At 34.6% G+C, this 24734-nt stretch overlaps 3 protein-coding genes across 5 annotated transcripts in view; 1 reads left to right on the top strand and 2 right to left on the bottom strand.

The window, feature by feature from the left end:
• Positions 1–1036: 1036 nt before the first annotated feature.
• Positions 1037–17046, bottom strand: LOC108748992 (neuroendocrine convertase 2). The gene is made up of 12 exons (XM_018487467.1): positions 16527–17046; positions 9115–9219; positions 8293–8560; positions 7296–7333; positions 5766–5842; positions 5210–5474; positions 4174–4386; positions 3865–3965; positions 3021–3254; positions 2352–2516; positions 1925–2042; positions 1037–1807 (listed from the first exon to the last, which is right to left on the bottom strand). Exons 1-12 carry the CDS (start codon positions 16680–16682, stop codon positions 1643–1645), a joined length of 1905 nt encoding a protein of 634 aa, XP_018342969.1. The 5' UTR covers positions 16683–17046; the 3' UTR covers positions 1037–1642.
• A 3224-nt stretch (positions 17047–20270) lies between these two features.
• Positions 20271–22612, bottom strand: LOC108748888 (dual specificity protein kinase splB-like). Of its 2 annotated transcripts, XM_018487293.1 has the most exons (3): positions 22298–22612; positions 20809–22196; positions 20599–20707 (listed from the first exon to the last, which is right to left on the bottom strand). In XM_018487293.1, exons 1-3 carry the CDS (start codon positions 22353–22355, stop codon positions 20684–20686), a joined length of 1470 nt encoding a protein of 489 aa, XP_018342795.1. In that variant the 5' UTR covers positions 22356–22612; the 3' UTR covers positions 20599–20683. The 2 variants fall into 2 exon arrangements, with proteins under 2 accessions (XP_018342794.1, XP_018342795.1); XM_018487292.1 differs by having other exon boundaries at positions 20271–22196.
• Positions 22613–23143: 531 nt separating this feature from the next.
• LOC108748859 (poly(A)-specific ribonuclease PARN-like) overlaps positions 23144–24734 on the top strand; it is a 6721-nt gene continuing 5130 nt past the window's right edge. Inside the window, exons 1-4 of one of the 2 annotated variants that reach the window (XM_018487230.1) lie at positions 23144–23378; positions 23450–23663; positions 23904–24176; positions 24314–24596. In XM_018487230.1, the coding sequence (XP_018342732.1) occupies positions 23360–23378; positions 23450–23663; positions 23904–24176; positions 24314–24596 (789 nt within the window). In that variant the 5' untranslated portion in view covers positions 23144–23359. The remainder of the gene's footprint in view (positions 23379–23449; positions 23664–23903; positions 24177–24313; positions 24597–24734) is intronic. The other variant, XM_018487231.1, reaches the window with a different exon arrangement.

Raw genomic sequence — 24734 nt, 5'->3', positions numbered from 1 at the left:
CGTTGCTCCAGAAGTCTTCAAATAAATACTCTTTGTGCAACGTCTTAATATGTCTTATGCCTGTCTCTACCAATGTGGATTAACTTTAATCTTGGTTCAATTTACTCTTTTTTTTTCTAATCCTTGAAACTAGAAGGTGATGAAGAGTAAGTTTAACCAAGATTAACTTGTTAATTGGTAGAAATGGCACTAATATGTAATCGGGTGATTAGAAAAAGAGAAGAAAAACGGGGGATGTGCTCTCTACCTTAAATATTTATCAAAATTAAATAATAGAATAATTGCGTAGAAAAAAGAAAAAGAAGCAGACGTTGACTTGTGTGATTTGTGGCATCGTTAAAAAATAATTTCCCAAATAATCACTCTTTCTAGTTAAATTTGACCCACCTGCGTCGTCGAACTTTCCATAAAAAAACAGAGAAGATTTTGCCGGTACAAGGTGGAGCCAAATTATCGAGCTACGAGGACGACGATATAATTACACGAAATTCTTGTTCCCGGAATACTCTTTCACAGACGCTATCGATTCGATAACGTCCGTTAAATGCTAAATGCTTCGAGTTTACCGCTCCGTCAGAAGAGTAATTTTTAATACCGCTATTTGAATAATACATAGTAAATTTTCTTTCTCGTCACCTTGTTCCCCTAATTATCAAGTTTCGTTCGTCAATTTGAGAACTCTTCGGAAAGCTGTCAACGCGGACACAATTTTAACAAAATAATACCTTTCCGGTAATTGCGTCGCGTGTCGCTTGGAAGCTTATAGCACCAATAACAATAATACAATACATTAATTAAAAATGACAGATCGTAAAAATCAAATACATCATAACGAAAATTGCAACATTTCATATCATATCTTTTAATCTATCACTGCCCGGACAGATAAATTAATTTTCAATTCTTTCTGCTCGAATTCTGCAATTGTCGGCACTTACATTAAAACGAAGAACTTCGAAGATCACAAAAGGCATTTAATTTTATAAGAAATTTATTTCATATTTTTTACCAGAATTTTTCAGAAAGGTATAGATAACCCAAGGAACACACCAAGTTGCGAGAAACTCAAAATGACTTTATTTTGACGTCATAAAAGTCAGAATGATGATTTCTGGTTACAAAATTTGACTGTTTATTGACGTTAAGGATCAAAATAAAGTCATTTTGACTTTTTGTTTACTTTTGTATGTTCCTTGGGAAATTGTTCTTTAATTAGATTGGGTGCTAATGATTTGACTTTTCTTCGGTTTTAGGAGGATTTAGAAAAAAGTTGTGTGTGCTGAAAAGAGTATAAAAGATACAGATTCTTAACGCGCGACAGAAGCTTTGTTACAAATGGCATGATATGTAATTATAATTGATATCATAATTATAAAGATTATAATAAAAAGTATCGGGATTTTCTATAATGATTCGAATATAAGCTTCAACACGCTGGAATAACGGATGATGATACATTGGCACGGGACGATGCGATCAGCGCGCAACCGAATCTGAAAAAAATCGATGCATTTCTCAGCTGCGCAGCGCGAAATCAGGAAAGCAGAAAAGGAGCGCTCGCGTAAACATCTTCCGATCGGAATATTCCTATTTTCTTCGCTGAAATCGACGATAATCGCGTGAACCGTGGTCATCGATATCGTTAGATCCCGCTGAACCGCTCCTCGTGGGCCTTCTTAACAATCGCTAGTTTGGAGTGTGGATCCGCGGTCGATAGTCCCGTGTATGGTGGTTCTCTGGTACCGTGGAGCATCAGCGTCCATTCTTTCAGCCATCCGTGTTGAGGCGTTTGAGTGTTGAAGCTCACCTAAAAAAAAAGAAAAAAAAAACCGATACTCAGATCGAGTTACTCTCTCGCGTGTAGGCGGAAGGAAAAAGACACGTAACGAAATTCAAGTAAGAAACACGAGGAAACGAAATTTACCTCCAACAACCAAGTCCCTTGAGGGTACTCTCCCCACGTATGCGTCGTCATGAATGGCCACTTCGTGAACCCATCCCTGTGATCGTCATCATTCACTCTGCGGCTCAAAATCATAGATCTAAAAATATATTACGGAGATTTAGATTCGATCGGATAAAAAATTAAGAAGGGAGATCCCCGTTAAAAGAATATGGGAAGAAAGACGCGTGGGTTTGAATTGGGTTTCAATCGGAGGACGAAGTGTTAAAGGTTGAACAGCAGATAGAAAGAGAGAGAAGGAAATTTTGAAATTATCGCACGTACACACACCTTAAACTTCTATTATAGGCGTTTCAAATTTATAGCTTGTAACAAGTGGGAAAATTCAATTTTATCCATTTTGTTCCGATGAAAGATTCATGTCACGAATATGACGTTTGTTGCATACCTGGTACCCATTGGAGACGTGAGGAACAGCTCGAGATCACCGCGCCGAGTTGCATTTACGGAAATGACGGCTTGCACGTGCTCTAAATAATTGACAGCGTACTCCGTGCCGGCGCACGCGTCGGTTTTAATTTTCACGAGAATGGATCGATCGCTCGTGACTTTCCTGGAAAATAAAAACAACTCTAGGAAATCAATTCTATCTGACGGAAAAAAAAAATCGATCCTAAATCGATTGGAGAACCTCGTTCATTAGCCAAGTAAAATAAAAAGTCATGATGAGAGACATCAAAATGGGGTTAAAATTAGTTCGAACCCAAGCAGAACAACAAGTCATTATGCTATCAAAATGATGTCAAAATAGCTTGAAAATGATCGTTAAAAGTCATTTTTCAATCAGAATTTATATTAACATCATTTTGACATAATCGTGATTTTCCGATTCGATATCAACTAAAAATAACATAATATCGATGTTACAATTTCGCACTCAGCATGAATATAATAATATAACACTTGGTGTTACATAACCAAGTGTTTTTGAATAGAAAATTTTAACATTATGCTATTTTTAGTTGATCTCGACTGGACTGTTCTGCTTAACATTGTAAAAATATTCAGTGCCTCATCTTGATCTCGCGTTATGTAAATCTTCGAAAGAGCTACTTACTGCGTTTCGAATGTAGAACCAGCTTCGCAGTGATATCTCGGTGGTACCGTCTTCCATTTTTTAGCTAGAGCTACCATAGCGCCCGCGTCCAAGACGCCGTATCCAAAAAGATGATTGAACTCGAGCCCAACGCCATTCATGGTCCAATGAAATCTATCCTTCGCGTCGAACAGAGAATTTCTTTTCGAAGTTAGGACGGTCAAATGCTGAATATCTCTCCAGGTCAGTTGCGGACTAGAAACGAAAGTTCTTTCAGCTTAGAGTACGAAGTTATAACAGCATCGGAGGAAAATTTTTAGTTTGTATCACTAAAGATTGACGGTGCCCTACATAAAATTTTTCTATGACAAAATTATTCTTATTGGTAGTCTACAATGCGGTCGCAAACTCGTTCTAAAGTCGCAAGAGCAGTCGCAACAAACATCAATAATTGATGTCACGGCCATTCTTGTGACTTTAAAACGAATTTACGACCGCGTTGTAGACTATTTGTGAGCATTACGCAATGAATTTGCGGAAACTGATTATCGGATACTTAAAAATATCAATATGAAAACGTTAAATAAATGGAGTACTTTTACGGCCTTCCTTTAAGAAAAAAATGTTTCAATATACTGATTAACTATTTAGTAACTGATGATATTTAATCGGTTACTGGTGAAATATCAGTTACTGAATAATTAATTCAGTATCACTGAATAATTAATTAGTATATTGAAATACTTTTTCCTAAAAGTTTCATATATTCAAAGTAATAATTATAAACTTAAACTGAATATTACGCGCTGCGTCAATATGAAATATAAAAAATATGTTAATAAAGAGGAAAAAGAAATACACTTACTTGGCTTCAAGAGCTAGCGCAAACACCCCCGCGGCTTCCGGTGCCGCGGCGGAAGTCCCGCTATGTGTCGTCGTGCATTTTCCATATAAATCCGTGGTGGCCTGTAAAAACGCATATAATGAAATAAAAAAAAAATCTTCTGAGAAACAATTTTATTATGAAAGAGCAGGGATCGCGGTTGGAGACTACATATTCTTCATCGGTGTGGTGTAAATAAAGCATTTTGTGTTAAACGTTTCTCTTTTTTAATAAAGTCTTTAATAAAGTTTTCGAAAAGACAATCTTTTTATCTCTGCAGTGTCAACATACCACTCCCGTGTTAGGGTCCTTGGCACCGTTGCTGAAGGTGGAAGCCAGGGTGCTGGAGCAGCTCTCATCATAATGCGCGTTCTGACCATCGTTGATGGCACTGTTGATACTGATGGTCCACATACTCGCGGCGTATCCGTCACAGTTACAGTCATCCTCCTCTCCGCCGTCCCCGGATGCCCAGACGTAGATGTTACCCAATCCATTTCTTCCCTGATATATAAGAACAAACAAGGGACATGAATGAGGGTGAAAGCGATGTAATATTTTCTTCTTTAATTAATTTCAGAATAGACTAAAAATTAAATATCGCTCTTCTCGGGATCATAGTCCAGAAAGAAATACAAGTGAGGAGAGAGTTAAAATGATTTTTTCCTATAAAATTTGATTATATTGACGTTAAGAATAAAAATAAAGTGATGTTTTTATTTTTTGTTGATTTTTGTGTTCCTTGGGAGACATAGAGTTCAAGATTTCAGTCAGGGAGGGGAGTAAACATTTTTATCTTCACACACAAAATTTATGAAAATACTTATGTTAAAGTCAATCTTAGAGGATCTTCAGAAAACTTTCTTACGCATACGTGAATCACGGATTGGACAATGAACGTTTATTCAAGCAGAACAATGAATCATTATGATGTCAAAATGATTCCAAAATCATTAAAAGTTATTTTTTCAAGCATTTTCGATTCATTTAAATGTCATTTTGACGTTATCATGACTTGTTGTTCTGTTTAGGTAAATTTTTATCATAAAAATGATTCTTATAATTTAACTGTCTCCTCTAAAATTTATGCAACTAAATTATTAGGCTGGAAGAAGAGATTAAAGAAGAAATTGGAAAAGGGAAAGTAATTTTCGTTATTCGCTATTAGCGCTGATATATTTTTCGAGTCTCTTTTTGATTTCAATTAATGCAAGAATTGATAGCGAAAGGCTTTCGCATTCGATATTGATTCTATTGTTAAAGATAATATCAGTGATTCAATTAATCTCGCTAATGATCGCGTCGCGAGTAATTACGTCACGTGTACCTCATTAACGCCGCGTACGATGGCCCTCATGGTCGCGTTGCGAGGTCCATCCACCGTCTTCCCGTCGTCCGTGGGTCCCCAGGAGGCGCTGTAAATGTCTATGAGATCGGGTTCGTGGCCCATACTGTTCGCCTCGATCAGATCGGTCATGTACGGCTGGTCCAGCATCCGGATCCCCGCGATCTTCGAGTCGTATGCCACTCCGACGCCGCACACCCCGTTGTCGCGCGCGGCCGCGACCTCCCCGGCGCATCTCGTGCCGTGGCTTCCCATGACAAAAGACCGTAAAGCTTTAGGTTTTTCTGCTCTGCTATACTGATTATTACGGCGCGGATGTTCGCCGAGCGATTCACGGCGCGGATGTAGGACGCGCTTTTGTTTTACTTTCAAACAGAAATGCCTTTGTCTCCACGCCCTCGGTTAAGAGCGCTCGGACTACTCTCACCCGCGCGATTTGTTTATCTACTTCTTTGACTCAAACTTGATTAACTTTACGACGTTCTATTCTCTCTTAAGAACGTAATTTTCTTTCTTTATATAGAAAATATATTCTTACCTATTAAACCAGTCGTCGGTGTACCTCGGGTACGGATACGGATCGTTACTGCTAAAGTCGTAAGAAGCTTTCGCGTTCTGGAAGGGAATGTCGACTTCAGTGACTTGCGATTATTAAGAAGATTATTCTCCAGTCTTTTCGTATAAAATAAGGATTTGATCAAATATTGAAAATAAGTTTGTAGTTAATATGAAGATATTTTGAATTTTTTCAAATTTTTTGACCGTATAAGTTTGTTTAAATACTTTTCTAAAATAGCTTAAATTCTTATGAGAATTTAATTGTAAACGAAATATAAGAATTTTAAAGAGTTATATAAAAGTATGAAATTTAAAAGACATTTTGGAATTAAAAAAATTAAGTTTTATTTTTGTGTAAAAGTATATGAAATGTTTATGAATTACTCAATTCTCTTTAAATATAACGTCGCACTATATAGTACAACGTTGTTTCCACCAGAATTATCAATATTAAAATTAAATTTAAATAATTACTGTTAACAATTTTTTTTAAATATTTTTCACATAAATATTCATTTTTATCACAAAAAAAAATTTGTTTCAATAACAAATTACAGTTTTACTATTTATTTTTTAGAAGATGGCATTATATATCCTTTATGCTCTCTTAAGATAAAAAAAGTCACGTGATTCTATTTCACTTTTTGAGTTGGAAAACCTCTTTAATTTTTTATTTCCAATGTCGTTATAATAAACAAAATATACAATCATCGAGTTTGCTACATGCTAATTTTAATTATAAAAGTGGTAATAAAAAGAAAGATAATAAAAGATAATACTTTTTGATAACAAAAATTATAAAAGGACAACAAAACATTTGCTACTGACAGCAAATAAATAACTCGATTTTTTTCTGTCGAGTACTGCAAGTTATTCTACTCTATCTACAATTTACCCCGTTTCAAAGTCTCTCGTTCTCTGTGATTTGGAATTCCTTGCGTACTTCCATGAAAGATGCGCCGAGAATGGCATCCGTGCGAAAGTATGAAGAGAATATTCGCGTTATCCTGTTTAATATAACGTACTTTGCTGCACTATTAATAAATTATATTCCTAGATTTCTCGTGGCAGAAGCATTATGCATTACTTTCGTATTCGTATAATGTGCAGCAACTTTTGCAAAATTTTCGCGTGATCCTGTTTAGTAAACATACTTTAATACACCGCATTTATTAAAATTAAATTACATTCGCAGGATTATCGTGGTAGAAACATTATGCTTTGCAGTCGCGTAATGCCTTCAAAATCTTTATCATTTTACAAAATATTGGATATTAAATCTCATTAATTAGTGCAAAAAGATTTTATTATATTTGTCGAATAAAGCTAAGAAATAAAATTGCAGTCGCGAAAAAAATATTTATTTAAATAGTCACCTCAACGCGGATATCCTCTTTAAAAATTTCGCGCGAACTTCAAACTTGATTTAAAATAAATTTTTTGTGAAGAAAAAAAACGAATTTTTTTTTTTTTTTGATAAAATATACAATATTGCAACGAATGTGCTTACGTAATTATATTTGAGATCCGGATGCATGTAATCGACACCTGTAATAGAAGAGTGGCATTATTGATACATATAGATTTTGTGTTGGCGGTGACGTTAAGCGCCGCCACGTGCAACGTGTAACGTAGTATATACAACATAAATATAAGTTCTGAGCATCACGAAAAAAGAAGGTAGAGTAGTAAGAAGACGGTAAAGTGGCAATTTCTGTTCTCTCGTTAATGAAAAGCGGACAATATTTAGAAGGACTCGGACAATCATATTATATACAGTTGAATACAGTTACGACAGACGCTCGGAAAATTTATCTTCCCGTCTTTCAGTGAAACGGGAGAGCGAGCGTTGCGTAACTCGCGCTACCCTCTCGGCGCGATATCGATTCAAAGCCTGCCAGTTCCCTCGAACTGCACTCGAGGGCGCGTGTAATTTAACGCCGTTTTGACTTCGGGATAGTCCTGTAGTTCGATAATGTCGATTCGAGAATGCGGGGGGGAAAAAAGAAGAAGAAATGAAAAATATATCCTAAGATAACACATCAAAAGAAAGTCAAGATAACTTTATTTTCTCGCTTAATAATAAGGAGAGTTCAGAAAGAATTCAAAAGGAATTCAGTCGTATGCCATTAATTCTAAGTTCATTTTCAGATGAAAAAGAATTGTTTTATCTCCAAAGTTCTGAAAAGAATTACCGAGGAATTCAGTCGTATGCCATTAATTCTAAGTTCATTTTCAGATGAGAAAGAATTGTTTTACCTCAAAAAAGTTCTGAAAAGAATTATCGTTTTATATTTGAAAGAAAGTAAACTCAGAATTGATGACGTATGTCTGAAGTGTTATGAACTCTCTGTGCTATCTGGATTGATGTCATAAAAGTCAAAATAATGATTTGTACGTTCACAAAATTTGACCGTTTAGTGATAGAAGAACGTTAAGAATAAAAATGAAGACGCTTCAAAGTTTTGTTGACTTTTATGTATTCTTTAGGATATTCCATCACTTACCATCGTCCATTATAGCTGTCGTCACGTTTTTCCCCGTGACGCCTTGAGCCCAGGCAGCCTCGACGTTCAAATCCAGTTTCGGTTTGCCGCCGTTCTGACCGACATTCTTTAGATACCATTGGTACTTGAAAAAAGGATCCGTCGGATCCTCGCTCGCCGGATTTGCTGGATTCTTAATTTCGTACAACGGCACGAGGTTATCCACGCTTAGAAGTTTGTAGCCTCTTTTCACTCGCTTGAAACCCGGCTGCTGTATCGCCGTAGCCACCTAGATTTTTAATATACTTCAACCTCCTTTACGTCGTCCTTTTTAAATACTCTTAATCCCTTGCCCTTTTATGCCGGGGTAAATTTGACGAGATGAAATCGCCTTGTGGCAAATCCTCCGCATTGTTCTCCAAACACTCGAAACGCGGTGCTTGATTGGCAATCAGTAAAATGTATTTTTGAAATCTCGACAAATTTAATAATTTCTCCAAATAACATATCAATCGCGATTGCACATTAAATTGCTGATTAGATTAAGAATGAAATATTTAAATTTAATCACTGCTCGTTTGTGAAAAAAATTTGGAATGCAGTTGAGTTAATTACTTTATAACCCGAATATTATAAAGAAAAGAATTTATAACATAAATATACTCTTGTGTCCCGAAAGCGTACAAAACTCATCCAAGCTTAATTTTCTTTAGCATAAAAAAATGAAATTACAACAATCCGCCAGCTTCATTAGCACTTTAATAACTTTCATTTTTTTATTATGGTTATAATACTAATAATTGTCGCGTAAACATGCGACTCGCAAAAGAGATATCAACTTACCAGAGGGTCGACCTTTAATTTTCGCGTGTGCGGCACCGATCGTTTGCTTCGTACATGCGGCAAAGCTCTATGTACGAAGTGATACTCCGTCTGACTGTCCAATACCTTCAAAAAATTTTTTTACATTTTACTCTTTATCAACAGAGATGCGCAAAACTTCTAACAATAAGTATCTTTGGAATATAAACAAAGCTGGGATAGGTTAGTTCTCAAAACCAAACAGTTTATTTTGATAACATCATTTCCATTGTAATAAATATCTTATACGCTCTTTGAAAATGAAAGAAACCTCCCTTTCTTTTTTATGCGTTATACCTTGTTCGATATAAAATTTTTATAATTCATACGAAAGGAAAAATATTTTATTTGAACTTGTAATAATAAAGCGTAAGTATAATATTCAGTTTTATTTATTAATTTTATGATTATTATGTAATTATTTTATGATTACAAATTTGTTTTACATATGTAAAGAAATTTAACATAACGTAAATGTAAAGGAACGTAACAGTTCCTTAACATAATGTAATGTATTGAGAACTAAATTTTTTATATGTAATTGTACTTATATATGTAATTTTTTCTTTATTCTTCTCCCCTTGACAAGAACATCATTAATTCAGTTCTCCCGGGGAAAATTGAGTGTACAAATGACAGTAGAAAATTAACAAGCATAAAACAGAGATAGAAAATAAAATAAATTTAATACCTGGAGGGAAAAAAGCAAACGAGATTTCTGAGTGGAAATTCTAGCAATACGTAGAGATTAGAATGTCGCTTTTATTTCTAAATTGACGCGCGATATCTGATCCGATTTCCCGATACGCCCACGTCGGCAAATAAAGAGAGCGAGCGTGTTATCAAGATAAAATAATTAGTTTTCTAGGCCGTTATAAAGAGCGAGGATTGTCTCGGTATCTGAAACTGTTTGCGTAAATTCTCGTTGCGATTTACGGTTATCAGTTCTATTGCAGCTGGAAAAAAATAGAAACGGAAGTTGAGATTGTTTTCCTTCGATTTGAAATAAAGCTTTTTTCAATCCTAGTTTTATTTCCTTTTTCATAAATGTTCGAATGTTCGTCGCTGTGACCTTGACTCTCGGCATACAGAACTAGTGCTACTGTAATCTGCGAAATGAAAGACAACGACAGCTGTTCGACAACTTATTGTTAAGCTGCTGAAGCATTCTTTTAGTCGACCTACCTAAACTTGTGTAACACAAAATCAGTCAATATCAATGCAAGGCAAGGCAGAATCAATCGCATCGTAATAGACGCGATCGATCCGGACGATAATTTAGCGTCCATGTCTGATGGCGGTTAATCGTACGAGACAGCTAGGAAACAGTTTTAATCGGAAGAAACTACATCACGCCGGTAAATAGACCTTACAGGATACCAATTCTCTCTACATTGGTGAAATTCAGCATCAGAAACGTTTATCTAATACCGTGTGGTCGGTTATTGGTTACATGACTGCACAAACCTACATATATATAAAATTCTACATATATAAAAAAAAAACAAGTTGAAAGTAAAAACCGTTTAGAGAAAATTGTGTCAGCTGAACAAGAAAAGAATAATATTATTTTGTTTTAAACTCGTATTGATGAGAATCGATGAACACTCGTTTCAACAACAAAAACAAAAGTTTAGAAAATTTTTCAATAAATAATGTTTTATAAAAAGGAATGGAAACCAAATGTTATTATTTATATCACATATATTTATTTACCAATATTTTTCATTGTTCCATCAAATGAAATATTTCGTATTCCTCGATATAGCGATTATATAAAATTTTATTTAAATAAAACTTTATTTAAACCTCACAAGCAATGCAACACGATTTGTCAATATTGTTCTAAAAATAAAAACAGAATCTTGTATACCAAAAAATTCTCTGCTCCATATTTTTTTATATTTGCATATTACTTTTTCACATACAGCCAGTATCTCTTCTCGATCGTGTCGTTAATAACCAGTACGTGCGTCGGGAGTCACGTGTCATGATTTTTTAAACTAGTCCCATTTTCTCGGGTATCGATCTCGAAGTAACTTTACACCTCGTTTCGATGCAGACCATGGACTGCAGTAGTTCAATTAAACTTCGCCAATGGAAGCTTGCGTTAACTAAGTCTGATTTATACGAGCTGTCGTATTAGCGTAATCCAAGAACTGCATTTATTAATCTCTTAACGCAATCGTATCTCAGAAAATATATTATAGTTAAAACACACTTATCCTTATTTCTATCATTTGCGTACCGCTATACAATTTTTGTACAATACGCGTATCAGAAAGAAACTTCTGAGATTAAAAAGAAAAATTCCAGTCATGGAAGAGAGAAAGAGAGAAAGAGAGGGAGGGAGGGAGGGAGGGAGAGAGAGAGAAAGAGAGAGAGAGAGAGAGCTGTGAGAGAGAACATGACAGCAGTCTTCATTTAAAAAACTTCCACTCGATAAGTTATAAAGGCAGCTCTTACAGCAACATGAGGCTCTCTATAAATAATACAAGCTCAAATAAATGTCTCGACTATCGCGCTTATACATATATATTCCTCTTTAGCCGACTATCAACAAACTTATCTGCGCAATTTAGATTTTCTTCCTTTTGCTGCTTATAAACACAAAGTACATCGACTTAACGGTAGACAAAAAAATGCGAAGATAGTTCTATTCGAGTCGAGCAGTCTTTATCTTTTCTACTGCGAAAATAAAGTTATCGAAGAAAAATATTTGAGCTCCTCATTTTCTCCAATTTCTTTACCGCATTATTTTTTTTATAGGCGAACTCGATTGTCTGCTCTTTGAAAACTGTTATACATAAAGACATGTCGTTGTAGAAACGTGATATCTAAATGCATCAGAAGTATATTTCGATAAAATATCCGATGTATTCTGTTACAAAAAATGTGGTAATATTAAAGTTGAACATCGATCAAGACGTTTATATTTGCGACAAGACGTAAAGAATGTAAAGGACATGAAGTTGCTTTATTGAAGTATAATATTATGTTTTCAATATTGTATAGTTTTAATTGGCTGTTATAAATACAAAGCACTCTCAATTTATTCCATTTTCTTGAAAAAGACAATAATAAAAGCGAAAGTAGGTAAAAGTAGCTAAAGTACTAATAAAATATTAAATTATTATAAATAATGTTAAAATAAATATTATTTTTTAATAAAACTGTTTCTTAATTTAGTTTTTGTTTAATATTAAATACTTACGTCAATTTATTGAGTGCTTTATACTACAATCAATATTTTCAACAGACACAAGAATATATTATTAGGCACAAAGAACCACCATCAAATATGACACTTTATCGATCGATTTTCATTTAATATTATTTTCAATATATTGTACTTTAAGCTCATTTCTACCAATTTAATGCAGATTAATTTTAATCTCAAGTTAATTTACTTTTTCTCTTCTTTTTCTAATTCTTAGAATACAAAAAGTAAGTTAAACCGAGATTAAAAGTTAATCTACATTAGTAAAAGTGGACATGAGTGGCACAAGTCGATACGAACTTCGTTCTATTTTTCTTGGCATTACATGAGTAACAAAAATATAATAGAACGACTTCTCGATTTGTATCACCAAATGGAAGGCCACCATTATGTTTCTGTATTATAATTAACAATGTTCAATATGACGTTTTTGAAATTAAATTACTGCGCATATACCTTTTGGCTATCAACGAAACGCGAGGCAACGCAAGCGAGCGATAGTGTTTGCGGCACGGTCAGCCCGCAATCAGTGGAGTATATCAAGCTACGGGCGGACGTGGCGCTGAGTCTGACGCGTGGCGTCAGTTTCGGTCGCGACACACAAGAGCGGATTCAATATACAAAATATTAAATTCTTCGCGAACGACAGAACACAACAAAATTCTTTCTCTCTTTTCCTTTTTTTTTTTAATTCAGCGAACAAACTACGCAGGAATGCACAATGACACGCATCAATTTAAATTCAGATATTCTACGGAGGATATAACGATACCGTGAAACGCTCCGATCGATTATTCTGTGTATTAAAAATTTATCTGCCTCTACTGCAAATATCCGCGACTTTCGCGAATAAGTACTCGCAGTCAGAGAATTAATGACTGCAGGATTTAAAATATATTCATATTTTAGCTTTTTATTTAGTCTCCGGCGAAAATAAAAATCGTAAATCGAAGAATAACAGAAATATAAACGAAATTTCTAGGAAGTGAAAATTGTAAACATCAAAACGTAAGAGATGTTAATGCTTTTTTAACGCGTTTTGTTTCAATTTTTGCTTCGTTTGCTTGTTACTCTCTCTTTATATTGACTTACGCTCCGATTTTTCTGCTAGGGATTGAAAAAGAAAAAAATTCATATTGTTCATTTATACAATAATTGGGCGGTAATCAAACTCAAGATAAAAATTTGTCTATTTAGCGATTTCGGTTTTTGTTAAACATTTATTGAGACATTTGGAAGAACATACAAAAGGATGAGGGCGAAGTGGTGGAGCTATCAATTGGCCGAGATGCCAATGAACGTTCTATCGGGTAGAACGCTGGAAAATACAACCAGTAATATAGCAATGTAATCTGTTGCGAACTAATGCAAGTAATTGAACTATGCTGCAACAGAATCAGCGGTTCTGCGATTTCTGTGCTTGCCATCTAAAAAGAATAGGTATTTATTCCACCTCCATCCCCTTGATGTTCCACTCAACACTAATTAATCGAATATTAAACAAGTCGGAAACACGTGAAACGATCTCGGAATTTGTAATATCTGTCAATATTAACTGCAAATAATGGTGAATTACCCATTTCAAGCAAAACAACGTCACAACATTAAAATGATATTAAAATAAATATTGAAAAAAACCAAAATTAATAAAAAATTAAAATGAATTTATTTTAATTTTAAATTGTCGATAAATAGTCAAATTTTATAACAAAAAGTCATTATTTTGACCTTCATGACTTGATGTTCCTTGGGTTATTAATTGATGAAAAGTGATTTTTAGTAATTATTTTGGAGTCACTTTGACGTCATTTCGATAATTTGGGATTTTGCTTTCCAAGCAAAAAAAAAAACCAAATCGCGATAATGTTAAAATAACGTTAAGATGAATTGTAAACGATTGAAAAATGACTTTTAATAATTATTTTGGATTTTGATGTCACGATGATGTCATCATTTTAAGTTTACGATGATTTATTGTACTACTTGGGATTGGATGTGCGTTGCTATCAGCGGATATTCCTTTTTCGTGACATTTCGAGAACCCAGTAGTTCAACCGTATATAATGGATGACTGTTCTGACAATGACAACGGCTCCAAGTTTACAGACATGGGGCACGGAACCGGAACGAGGGGAACGCTATCTGAACCAGAAACGCTCGCGTGCCATTTCTCGCGAATTGTCTCGCGACGCAAATAGACGCCATACACGAGAAAGTGAGGGTGACATCGAGAAGACGTAGCTCGCGATCCGATCGTTATTTGCCGTCCACCTGGACCTTTTCCTGTCCGCGTCTTTGTAAGAGTGATCGTTTTGTTCGTGTGCAGCTTAAGAAAGTATATGAATTAAACCTAAGCAGAACAATAAGTCATTATGATGTTAGAATGATCATTAAAAGATATTTTTCAATCATTTCCGATTTATTTTAATGTCATTTTGACATTACCTTGACTTGTTGTTCTGCTTGGGAAATGAGGGAAGCATGAAATTTTCAAGTTTCTAATTACTATGTTACAGTTCCGTACTCCGAGAGAATCAGGTGATCAGCTACGACGAGGAAGGGATAACAACTGGAAGGAAAAGAGAAAGGATTGGTGCGCGAAACAATGTTACGATAACATCAAAATGGCAGTAAAATGAGTCGGTAACTATCAAAGGAACATACAAAAGAGAGAGTCGGCAGAACATCAAAATGATCTTATTCTTTATGATTTTTAATGTTAATAAACAGTCAAATCTTGTAACCAAAAATTATCATTTTAACTTTTTCTTAACTTATCCAAGCAGAATAACAAGTCACGATAACATCAAAATGATCTTATTCTTTATGATTTTTAATGTTAATAAACAGTCAAATCTTGTAACCAAAAATTATCATTTTAACTTTTTCTTAACTTATCCAAGCAGAATAACAAGTCACGATAACATCAAAATGATCTTATTCTTTATGATTTTTAATGTTAATAAACAGTCAAATCTTGTAACCAAAAATTATCATTTTAACTTTTTCTTAACTTATCCAAGCAGAATAACAAGTCACGATAACATCAAAATGATCTTATTCTTTATGATTTTTAATGTTAATAAACAGTCAAATCTTGTAACCAAAAATTATCATTTTAACTTTTTCTTAACTTATCCAAGCAGAATAACAAGTCACGATAACATCAAAATGATCTTATTCTTTATGATTTTTAATGTTAATAAACAGTCAAATCTTGTAACCAAAAATTATCATTTTAACTTTTTCTTAACTTATCCAAGCAGAATAACAAGTCACGATAACATCAAAATGATCTTATTCTTTATGATTTTTAATGTTAATAAACAGTCAAATCTTGTAACCAAAAATTATCATTTTAACTTTTTCTTAACTTATCCAAGCAGAATAACAAGTCACGATAACATCAAAATGACATTGAAATGAATCGGAAATGAGCGAAAAATGACTTTTAATGATTATTTTGGAGTTATTTTGATATCATAATGACTTGATGTTCTGCTTGGGTATTGGTGTGTTCCTTGAATTATAATTAAAAAGTGACTTCTACCAATTATTTTGGAGCCATTTTGACGTCATTTTGAAGTAACTTATGTTCTGTTCCTAGGGGAAACAAGGAAGACAAAATAATATCATTTGACGTCATACTGATCGATTATTGACCGAATTTATATTATTTTTTATCATTAATATAACATTATTTTTTCATTAATATAACATTATTTTGACTTTGTTGTTCTCCTTGGATTGCGGAAGAGGAAAAATGCGAAATACTGACGCAATTGAAAGGGTTTTATAAGAAATTCTCTATATTATATATGTCTATGTCTCTCTCTCTCTCTCTCTCTCTCTCTCTCTCTCTCTCTCTCTCTCTCTCTATGTGTATAAATATATACATATATTCCAAATTACATTCTTTAGTCTCCAGGGGTTTTATTTTAAAAATATTACATATAAAAATACTATAACATCTGTTATGTATATCATAAATTTTCGTATACGATATATTATAGATCCAAGAATATATCCAAATACAATAACACGTTAAAATAACGTTAAAATAAACTATGAATGATTAAAAAATGATTTTGGAGTTATTTGATATATTACAATTTTGTTCTGATTGGAGAGGTCCAGGAATCGACGGGCCTGGAGCGAGCATCGTCGGACTTACCGGTCCCAGATTGATAAAACCATTCCTCAGCGCCACGCGATCGGCTATGTGCCGCTCCGCTGGCTGCCGCATCCTCACCAGGAACGTGTTGGTAAAAACCTCGGCGGTGGTTGTGCCGGCGAGGACGAAGAGCCCGATCACCGCAAGTAGTAGCATCGTGACGAGAGGCGGCCGGCGAGGTATAACGTCCAGGTATTCGTACTCCGCATTCGCGGGTTCGGGGATACTGGACGCTCGAGGTACTCGGCTACTCGAGGTACGCAACGGTACTACGATCTTCGTGGCGGCGGAGGCGGTGGAGGCGGCGGTGGTGGCGGTGGTGGCGGCAGCGGTGACGACGTCGGAGGCGGTAGAGGAGGCGGCGATGGCGGTGGCAGTCAGTTCACAGACGTACGACGCGGACGACGAGGGATCGAAAGATGGGGGAAAAAAAGAGGGGAAAAAGGGAAAAGAAGGAAGCTCCTTCCTCTGTGGTCCCTGGGTGGCGGTGGCGACCGCAGGGGTTGAACACACCGCTCGGCGCTACAACGCCGCCGCGACGGATCCGTCCAAGTGGAGGAGCTTGCAACGCGGATGAGCGACGCGGGCCACTGAATCCATCCGGAGCGGCGAAGTATGCGAAGAGAGATATAGGCGCTAATATCACGCAAAAAATTGAAAAAAGTAGGAAAAGAGAGAAAGAGACAACGACGTTTAACGCGCAAACGCGAATTTCTCCGCGATGAGAATACGCGAGGTTCTGGTATGGCGAGAGACCTATCGCGTTTTTTTTTTGGATCACGTTACGTTCGATTAATGGAACGAGAGAACCGGAGAGAACTAATTAAATCGTGATTATCGAGGGAAAGAGGGTAAAAAAGGGGGATCCCGATTGCGTTGCCACGCCACGTAGAACAACCAAGTGGGCAGGTGATAAACCTCTCGCGTGACGTCACTCGACTATATTGATTAAAACGGCGTCTCGACGTCGACGTCGACCAACATGGGAAATTTCATAGTCGCGCATGCGCGAATTTGTTTCTCGAGGATATAATCGCTAAACGAGAAAAAATTTTTATTCTAAAAAACAATTAAAAAAAAAAGAAATTAGAGTCTCTCGCAAAGAATCTGAACGCGAGATAAATATGGCAGTTAATATCTTGCTAGAGAATATATATAGATATTATTTGATATTATATCAAATAATACATATATTGCCAGAAAAAATATATATATTACTAATTGACGTCATTTTTTATAAAAAAGATGTTCAATTCTCTTATTCCAAGTCTTCCTAAAAATTGCAAGCGGAAAGCATGGATTATATAAATATTACATTGATTAAAAACCTAAAATAGTTATATGCGCGAAAACTAATTCTATTTCTTATAAATCTTTGAGGAAAAGCGAACTTTTGAGGAATTAACAACTAAAAAGTAATTATCATTCCTGCGTTTTACAAGTTTTTTTTCTAACAAATACAAAGTTCTTTTCTTGTTTTAATTCTAAATATTTGTTTTCGTATCTCACTATTTTAATCAAAACATTGTGGAATTCAATCAATTCGAATTTTCTTTTTATTAACTTATTTGTGTTTCGCGAACAGAATTATGTTGTAATTTTCGTTTGTCGCGCGAACTTTTTCCCATACGTTTTCAAGCGAAAGAATTTTCATCAAAAACTTATGAAGTTCAATAGCTTATATTTTAATTTTTGTTTGTCGCGCGGACTTTTTCTCATTAGAGTAAAAATAATGAGAAAACGTTTGTGACAACAAAAAAAAAATAAAAATTTACAAACAAAATTATAAGCTCTGTTCAAAATAATCAAAATAAATACGTTAAAAAAAGTTAAAGCTATCGAACGGTTCTTTTGATAAAAATATTGAGATTAAAACAAAAATATTTAGAAAAAAAAAACATATAAAAGAGAAGAATTTTGTGCTCGTTCCAAGCGAAATAAAACTTCTGGCATTCCGGGCGTCGTTTTACCAAACAACAATTTCAATTGATCGAACAATGCGTTTGTATTTATATTTCCTTTTACCTTCAATCCTTCGATCCTTTTCCAAAAAAATCACAGCAGCTTCATTATTTCGTATGTAGATATAAATCCTGTTGTATTTGTAACGTTGTTTCAGGATAAAGGATGATCATACACACAATTACATATCGTTTAAAAAATATAATTTGTTACAACATATTGTCTTACATTCTAAAGATATCGACTTGATTAAATTTTTTAATAAACTTTACATCTTGTCTCATGTGTAAAACACGTTGCACATCTAAATGATACTTTGCACGTATTACATCTCTTAAAATTTCTTAGATAGATTCGCTTTAAATTTTAATAAAAACGACAAGTTAGTTGCAGGAGCCCGTCACAATATACATAAAATGTCTGGATAAATGAATCATTAAAGTTAAAAGTATAACAGACAAACGATACACATATAATGAGAAACGTATATCTCGTACAAATAACGAAAAAGAGGAAAAAACATAAAGAAAAAACTTAACATATACAGGGATCTTCATAAAATATTGAATTCAATAATCGCGAGTTTCCCAATAAAAAGTTTAAACTGAATGCTTTATATCACTGACAAGATGGCACGTATATTCGATAATAATTTCCGTGTATATATTCGATATCGTATATGATCGATTACACTATACTTTTATAATACGCAACTATAACTCCTGTTCTTGTAATTTGATCTTATATTTACATGACGCCACAAAAATATTATAAAGAAATTTTATAAAATTCTAAAATTAAATTCATTTATATCGCAATTTCCAGATATATCAAATTACAAATACTTAGAAAAATGATCTGTTGCCGCGCAATATATAATCTGAAAAAAGAAATCAGTTTAAATAAGAAAAGTTTAATATTTTTTTTTTTAAATAACAGAAAATAAATAAATCTTTACAAAGCAATTAATTATATTTTTTTTATTTTTGTAATAGAATATTTTGATTTCATTCAGATGTATTCGGGTTGTAAGATAAACTTTTATGGGCTTTCTGTAATAAGCCTAAATTCTAAGTCTTAAGAAATTGACCAATCATAGTCAAATGTGGGAAGAATAATTGATTATGATCGATCAATTAAGACTTTTTACTGTTTTCCAGTAAAGATATGGTAACATTGTGTAACACATTCCGTATTTTCTAATTATACTTAACACAAATCGACACAATCGTATACAGCTAAAATGCTGTACGTCATTTTATATTACATGATGTTCATCTTATATCACTTCACGAATTTTTACATTTCATTATCATTTATTTTTTAAAGAGTGATTCTTCGAAAAAAGGTTTTAAGATTATATTCGAATATATTTGAACCATAGATATACCAGACCTTTTTTATTTCACCCTGGCGGTAAAATAAAAAAGCAATGTTTTAGTTACAAGTCACCACTGTCTTGTATTACTGCGTCATACAGTATATAAGTGTATTCTGTTGCTGGAAAACAAAGGTAATGGCTTATTGAAGAAAGGCCATTAAATCTGAGTGGTTAATGACAGATTCTTTGCTGCAATTTGATAACAGTACCCGAAAAAACAATTTTCTTAAGTAACAAAATTTAAACGTTGTTCGTGAATTAGAAATATCATGTAAAAACGTGTGACATAATTACATTTTTGCAATTTTATATATTCACGAGTTTATATATGTGTATATATATATATATATATATATATATATATATACACACATATAATTTAAATGTATTTTGAGGTCAGATTATACTTGTACGTATAATTATAAATATATTTGCGCAACTTCTTTAAAACGTTCTACAATATAACAATGATTACAATAAGATAATGATAACGACGATCACAGAGAGACGGTCTTTTGTCGTTGGAAGTACAACATTCATTTGTTTCGACATTTTGTCGACATTATACTCAGAAAATCACTTTTTCATAATAAGTACAATAGACGTAAGGCACCTGCAGTTTCACCTATTGATATTATTTGTAATCTTCGTGAAGTGTAACTTTCTTCTCGCCTCGAGCCTCGCTACGGCCTGCAACCTCTTTCTTTCGATCTCTTCCGCGGTACATCGTGTTATGGGTTGTGAACCAGGTTTTTTCGCCATTTCCCGTATATCGTTTTTCATATTACCGGTAGAATGATGCTTAACGAAATGATTACCATCGCTTTTTACCGCGCACCTGTTAACATCGGACCCACGCATTCGATTCACGCTATGCATTAACGAAATTGCCTTATTCTCAGCCTTACAATTATTTGTAACAATCGGTTTTGTACTTACGGAGGCACGCGAGCCTTTAGCACTCGCGTCCCGATTAACAGGTTGCTCTGACAAGCTCTTAGTTTTAAAGAATTTTCTATTCTGTAAGTAGTTAGCGTTAGACGTTTCAGGCTTTGTTATAGGTTTAAATGAGTCAGTGGATTTGACTTCTGACTTTAACGGCGCATTAGTCAAATGCTTATAATTGGCTTGGACTTTTGTGCTATCGTTTTTATGAGTTGAGGATACATCAGATTTCGGAAGTAATTTCTCTTCCTCAACGCACGACGCTAACCAATCGTCAAAAGAATCGTTATGAAAATCATATAAGTCTACCGTATTACTTTTTGGCAATTTTTTGTTATCACTTGACTTTCTGGTAAAGGAACGTATTGTATTATTATTATTTGGACATGGTTTATACGTATCTTTACTGTTCTGCACTGCAGAGTGTCTACTGGAGTTTGCATCTTGTTTCAATGACAATTTTGAGTACGTCTTTAATGAACTATTATCCCATAAGCGAACACTTATTAATGGATTTTTACAATTCTCACTGGAATTAGACTGTATAGATGTCTTATTGGATACGTCATTTTTGTATGAATCTTCTTTTATGACCAGCAATTGAGTAGAATTCCCTCTTTCCAGAAAATTGAATTTCTTCTCTATCTCTTGAGTGCATCTGATTATATCGTCGTCTACAGAATCATCAAATAAATCGTCATAAGTTCCGCTAGTTTCCTTTTTGCTGGTGTTGCTATGATCATTTGTTTCTCCGATGCTATCGTTTCTCTGTTCATTATCGTTTCTCTGTTCATTATCGTTACTGCATTTTTCGACGCTATTCTTGTTATCTTGAACTTTTGATGTTTCTTTCTTGTCGCTTATATTCGTTAACATTGGCACTTCTTTCTTTTCGACACAATCATTTGAATGATTATTGTTGTTTTGCTTTATAACTCTCATTCTTTCGTTCAATGCCTGCAGCTCAGCTGCAAATTGTCCAATGTTTTCTATATTTTCCATCTTGATAGTTTTTCTCTTGAGTGGCTTGTACAACAAAGGCGAGTTCGAAATCCTCTTTCTCTGTAGCAATTTAGTACCCTTGGGAGTTTCGCAGTGAACATTCTGTTTCTTGCTGCTGTTCTCAGGAGTCTTGCTCATAGAACTTTGCCAATCCCATGCAACCTCGTTACCACCTTCCTGAGTGAACGTAGGTAAGATCGGGCTTGGAGAATAATCAAAATCCGGAGAGCCTTCTTTATCCGCGTTTGTGTTTCGTTTCTTCATGATTGGCGTGCTGTGACCAGAGGTTGATTGTTCTTGGCAACTTCGAGGAGAGTCAGTTTTCTTGTCATTCTTCTTATTTACCTTGTCACTCGTCGTCATTGCCACATTATCCACACCTATGCGCAACACATGCACTCTTATTATAACGCTTATTATTATCTTAATAGCAACAAAAAGAAGATAATTAAAGTAATTAAACAGAATTAACTATAGCTACCTCTTTTCGCACTCGAATGCGATCTTTTGTCATTTCCAAAGTTTGCACATCTCATCATTTCACAGTTCGTTTATAATTTTTAAATTCTCTATAATTTTGTATCTTTTTACGGTAATAGAGCTGCCAGTATTGGACGGTCAATCCTAACCCAAATTATAGACCGGCAAAGATTAAGGAGTGCACAAACTAAGTTTCCTTGTAGATCTTGATAAGCATCAATTCGATAGTACTCGAATTTACTCGAAGAAGCGTTCATTGAGTATCGTTTTCGAAGTAAAAATCAACATAACGTTATATAAACCAATATAAACAATCACAAATGCCAAGTTTGTTTGAACAAGTCTTAACTAATATAAAGAGTAAACATAACCATGTTTTAAAGGGAACTGTTCGCTACGCCTCTGTGTACAAAACGTGCATCTATAGAGTCTCACATCTATTTTGCGACGTCGTCGATAAATTGTAACGTTTCGCTTTCTCTCTTTACAACTAGAGAGTCTCACAGGGGCTCTTAATTACTTCAATATTTATAAGGACGCGAAAGGATGTCGGTCCTTAATAGTATCTCGTCGGTGACACGGTTCTATCCTGAGGATTTAGTACCGACACGAACCACATCTACTTTCAATGATACGATTTTATCGACAGTGACAGAAAATGTAGCACGTAGTTCCCAAACTGAAAATGGCTGTACTGGAGCTAGTGTATGTATGGGCGATTTTGACGATACAGGAATAAAGGCTAGTATGATGTGGCCTCTCTCAAGTTTCTCTCTGCTAGCACTTATGTGACATATAGGATGTATGGTATGTGATCAGTGACGTGCAGATGTGTTACCCGCCGGAAATATCTGTAGCTACGATACGTAGTTCAATGTACAGATTTTGTGCACATAGAGGCGCCAGTAACGGATTCCATCTGATTCTATTCAACGCGGGCAGTTCCGGCAGTTTACTGCGTTTGTTCCCACGTCATCGTGATCATGTGTGTACATTAAACGTTCGCGTTGATCCGCGTAAGCGACGCGAGTAGACTCGGAAGGAGGGTAACAATTGAAAAACAATGGAGGTCACGAGCTCAAGTGAGTTCAGATAAATAGTACAGGTGATACTATTCGTTCAACTTCGTGTAATATAACATGATCTTGGTTAGACTTTCAGGACGTGCTGAGCGAATTGGATAGCGTCATAAAAGACGCTACGTTTCTTAGTATTGACGGCGAGTTCACCGGTCTTTTTGTAGGTCCAGATGGAGGCCAATTTGACACACCGGCTCAATATTATTCCAAGATCCGAGCGGGATCGATGAACTTTTTGATGATGCAGTTTGGTCTATCCGTCTTTACATACAACTCGGATACGCAGAAGTGAGATATTAATTCTGTGTCTTATGCCATTTCTATCATTAACTTTAATCTTGGTTTAATTTATTCTATCCTTTTCTAATTCTTAGAACTTAGAAGTTAGAAAGAAAATTAAACTAAGATTACAATTAATCTACATTAGTAGAAATGAACATTACTAATTTAATTGAAGTGAATAATAAGCATTTTCGAAAGTAGTAAAATTACATAAATGGAAAAAATGATAGGGCTTGTCTGTTTCAGATATTCACAGCGTTCTTATAACTTCTATGTATTTCCTAAACCGATAAATCGCCAGATTACAGACACTAGATTCATGTGTCAGTCATCGTCTTTAATATTTCTGGCAAATAAAGACTTTGACTTTAATAAGCTATTCAAGCATGGCATACCTTATCTCACTGCTAGCGACGAGGAGAAACTTATCAAACGCTTGGAGGAGAAACGGAAAGTAAAAGAGGAGAACTACATAATTCCAATAACGGATAATGACAAACCTCAAATAGAAGAAATATGGTAAATCTGCATCTTTTTGGTTTACCATTTTCTTTAATTTAGTAAGATAAAGTTACGAGAAAAGCTCGAAGAGACTTGAGAGCTGTCTAAAAATTTTGATTGTATATTAGAAAATCTATAGTTTATATAAATTTCAGTTCTAGAATAGAGAATTTTCTTGCCTCAGATGCAAAAGAGTTGACGATAGACCACTGTAATAGTTTTATGAGAAGACTGGTATATCAAGAGGCACGGATCAGATGGCCTAACAAAGTAATAATTGAAAACAAAATGGAGGATGGTTGGCAATGTCTTTTGGTACGGAGGGTAGGTACCAACGAGGAAGAGGAAGAAATGGAAAATCAGAAGCGAGAAAAGGAACAACTAGAAATTAAACAAGCTGTAGGACTCAGCAATCTGCTGAAAAAGATTGTAGAGTCTGTAAGTAAAATTTTTAATTATACATTAATACTTTAGTGGGCAAATATAGAATAAATAAAGTTTTTAATTACATTAATACTTTAGTGGGCAAATATAGTGAGCTTGTAGTGAGTTTGTGATATAAATATCATTTTTTTT

Source organism: Trachymyrmex septentrionalis, unplaced genomic scaffold (assembly GCF_001594115.1).
Source record: "Trachymyrmex septentrionalis isolate Tsep2-gDNA-1 unplaced genomic scaffold, Tsep1.0 scaffold25, whole genome shotgun sequence".
Taxonomy (NCBI): domain Eukaryota; kingdom Metazoa; phylum Arthropoda; class Insecta; order Hymenoptera; family Formicidae; genus Trachymyrmex; species Trachymyrmex septentrionalis.
Note: the sequence above shows the minus strand (reverse complement) of the source record. Positions and strands in the feature narration are given on the sequence as shown.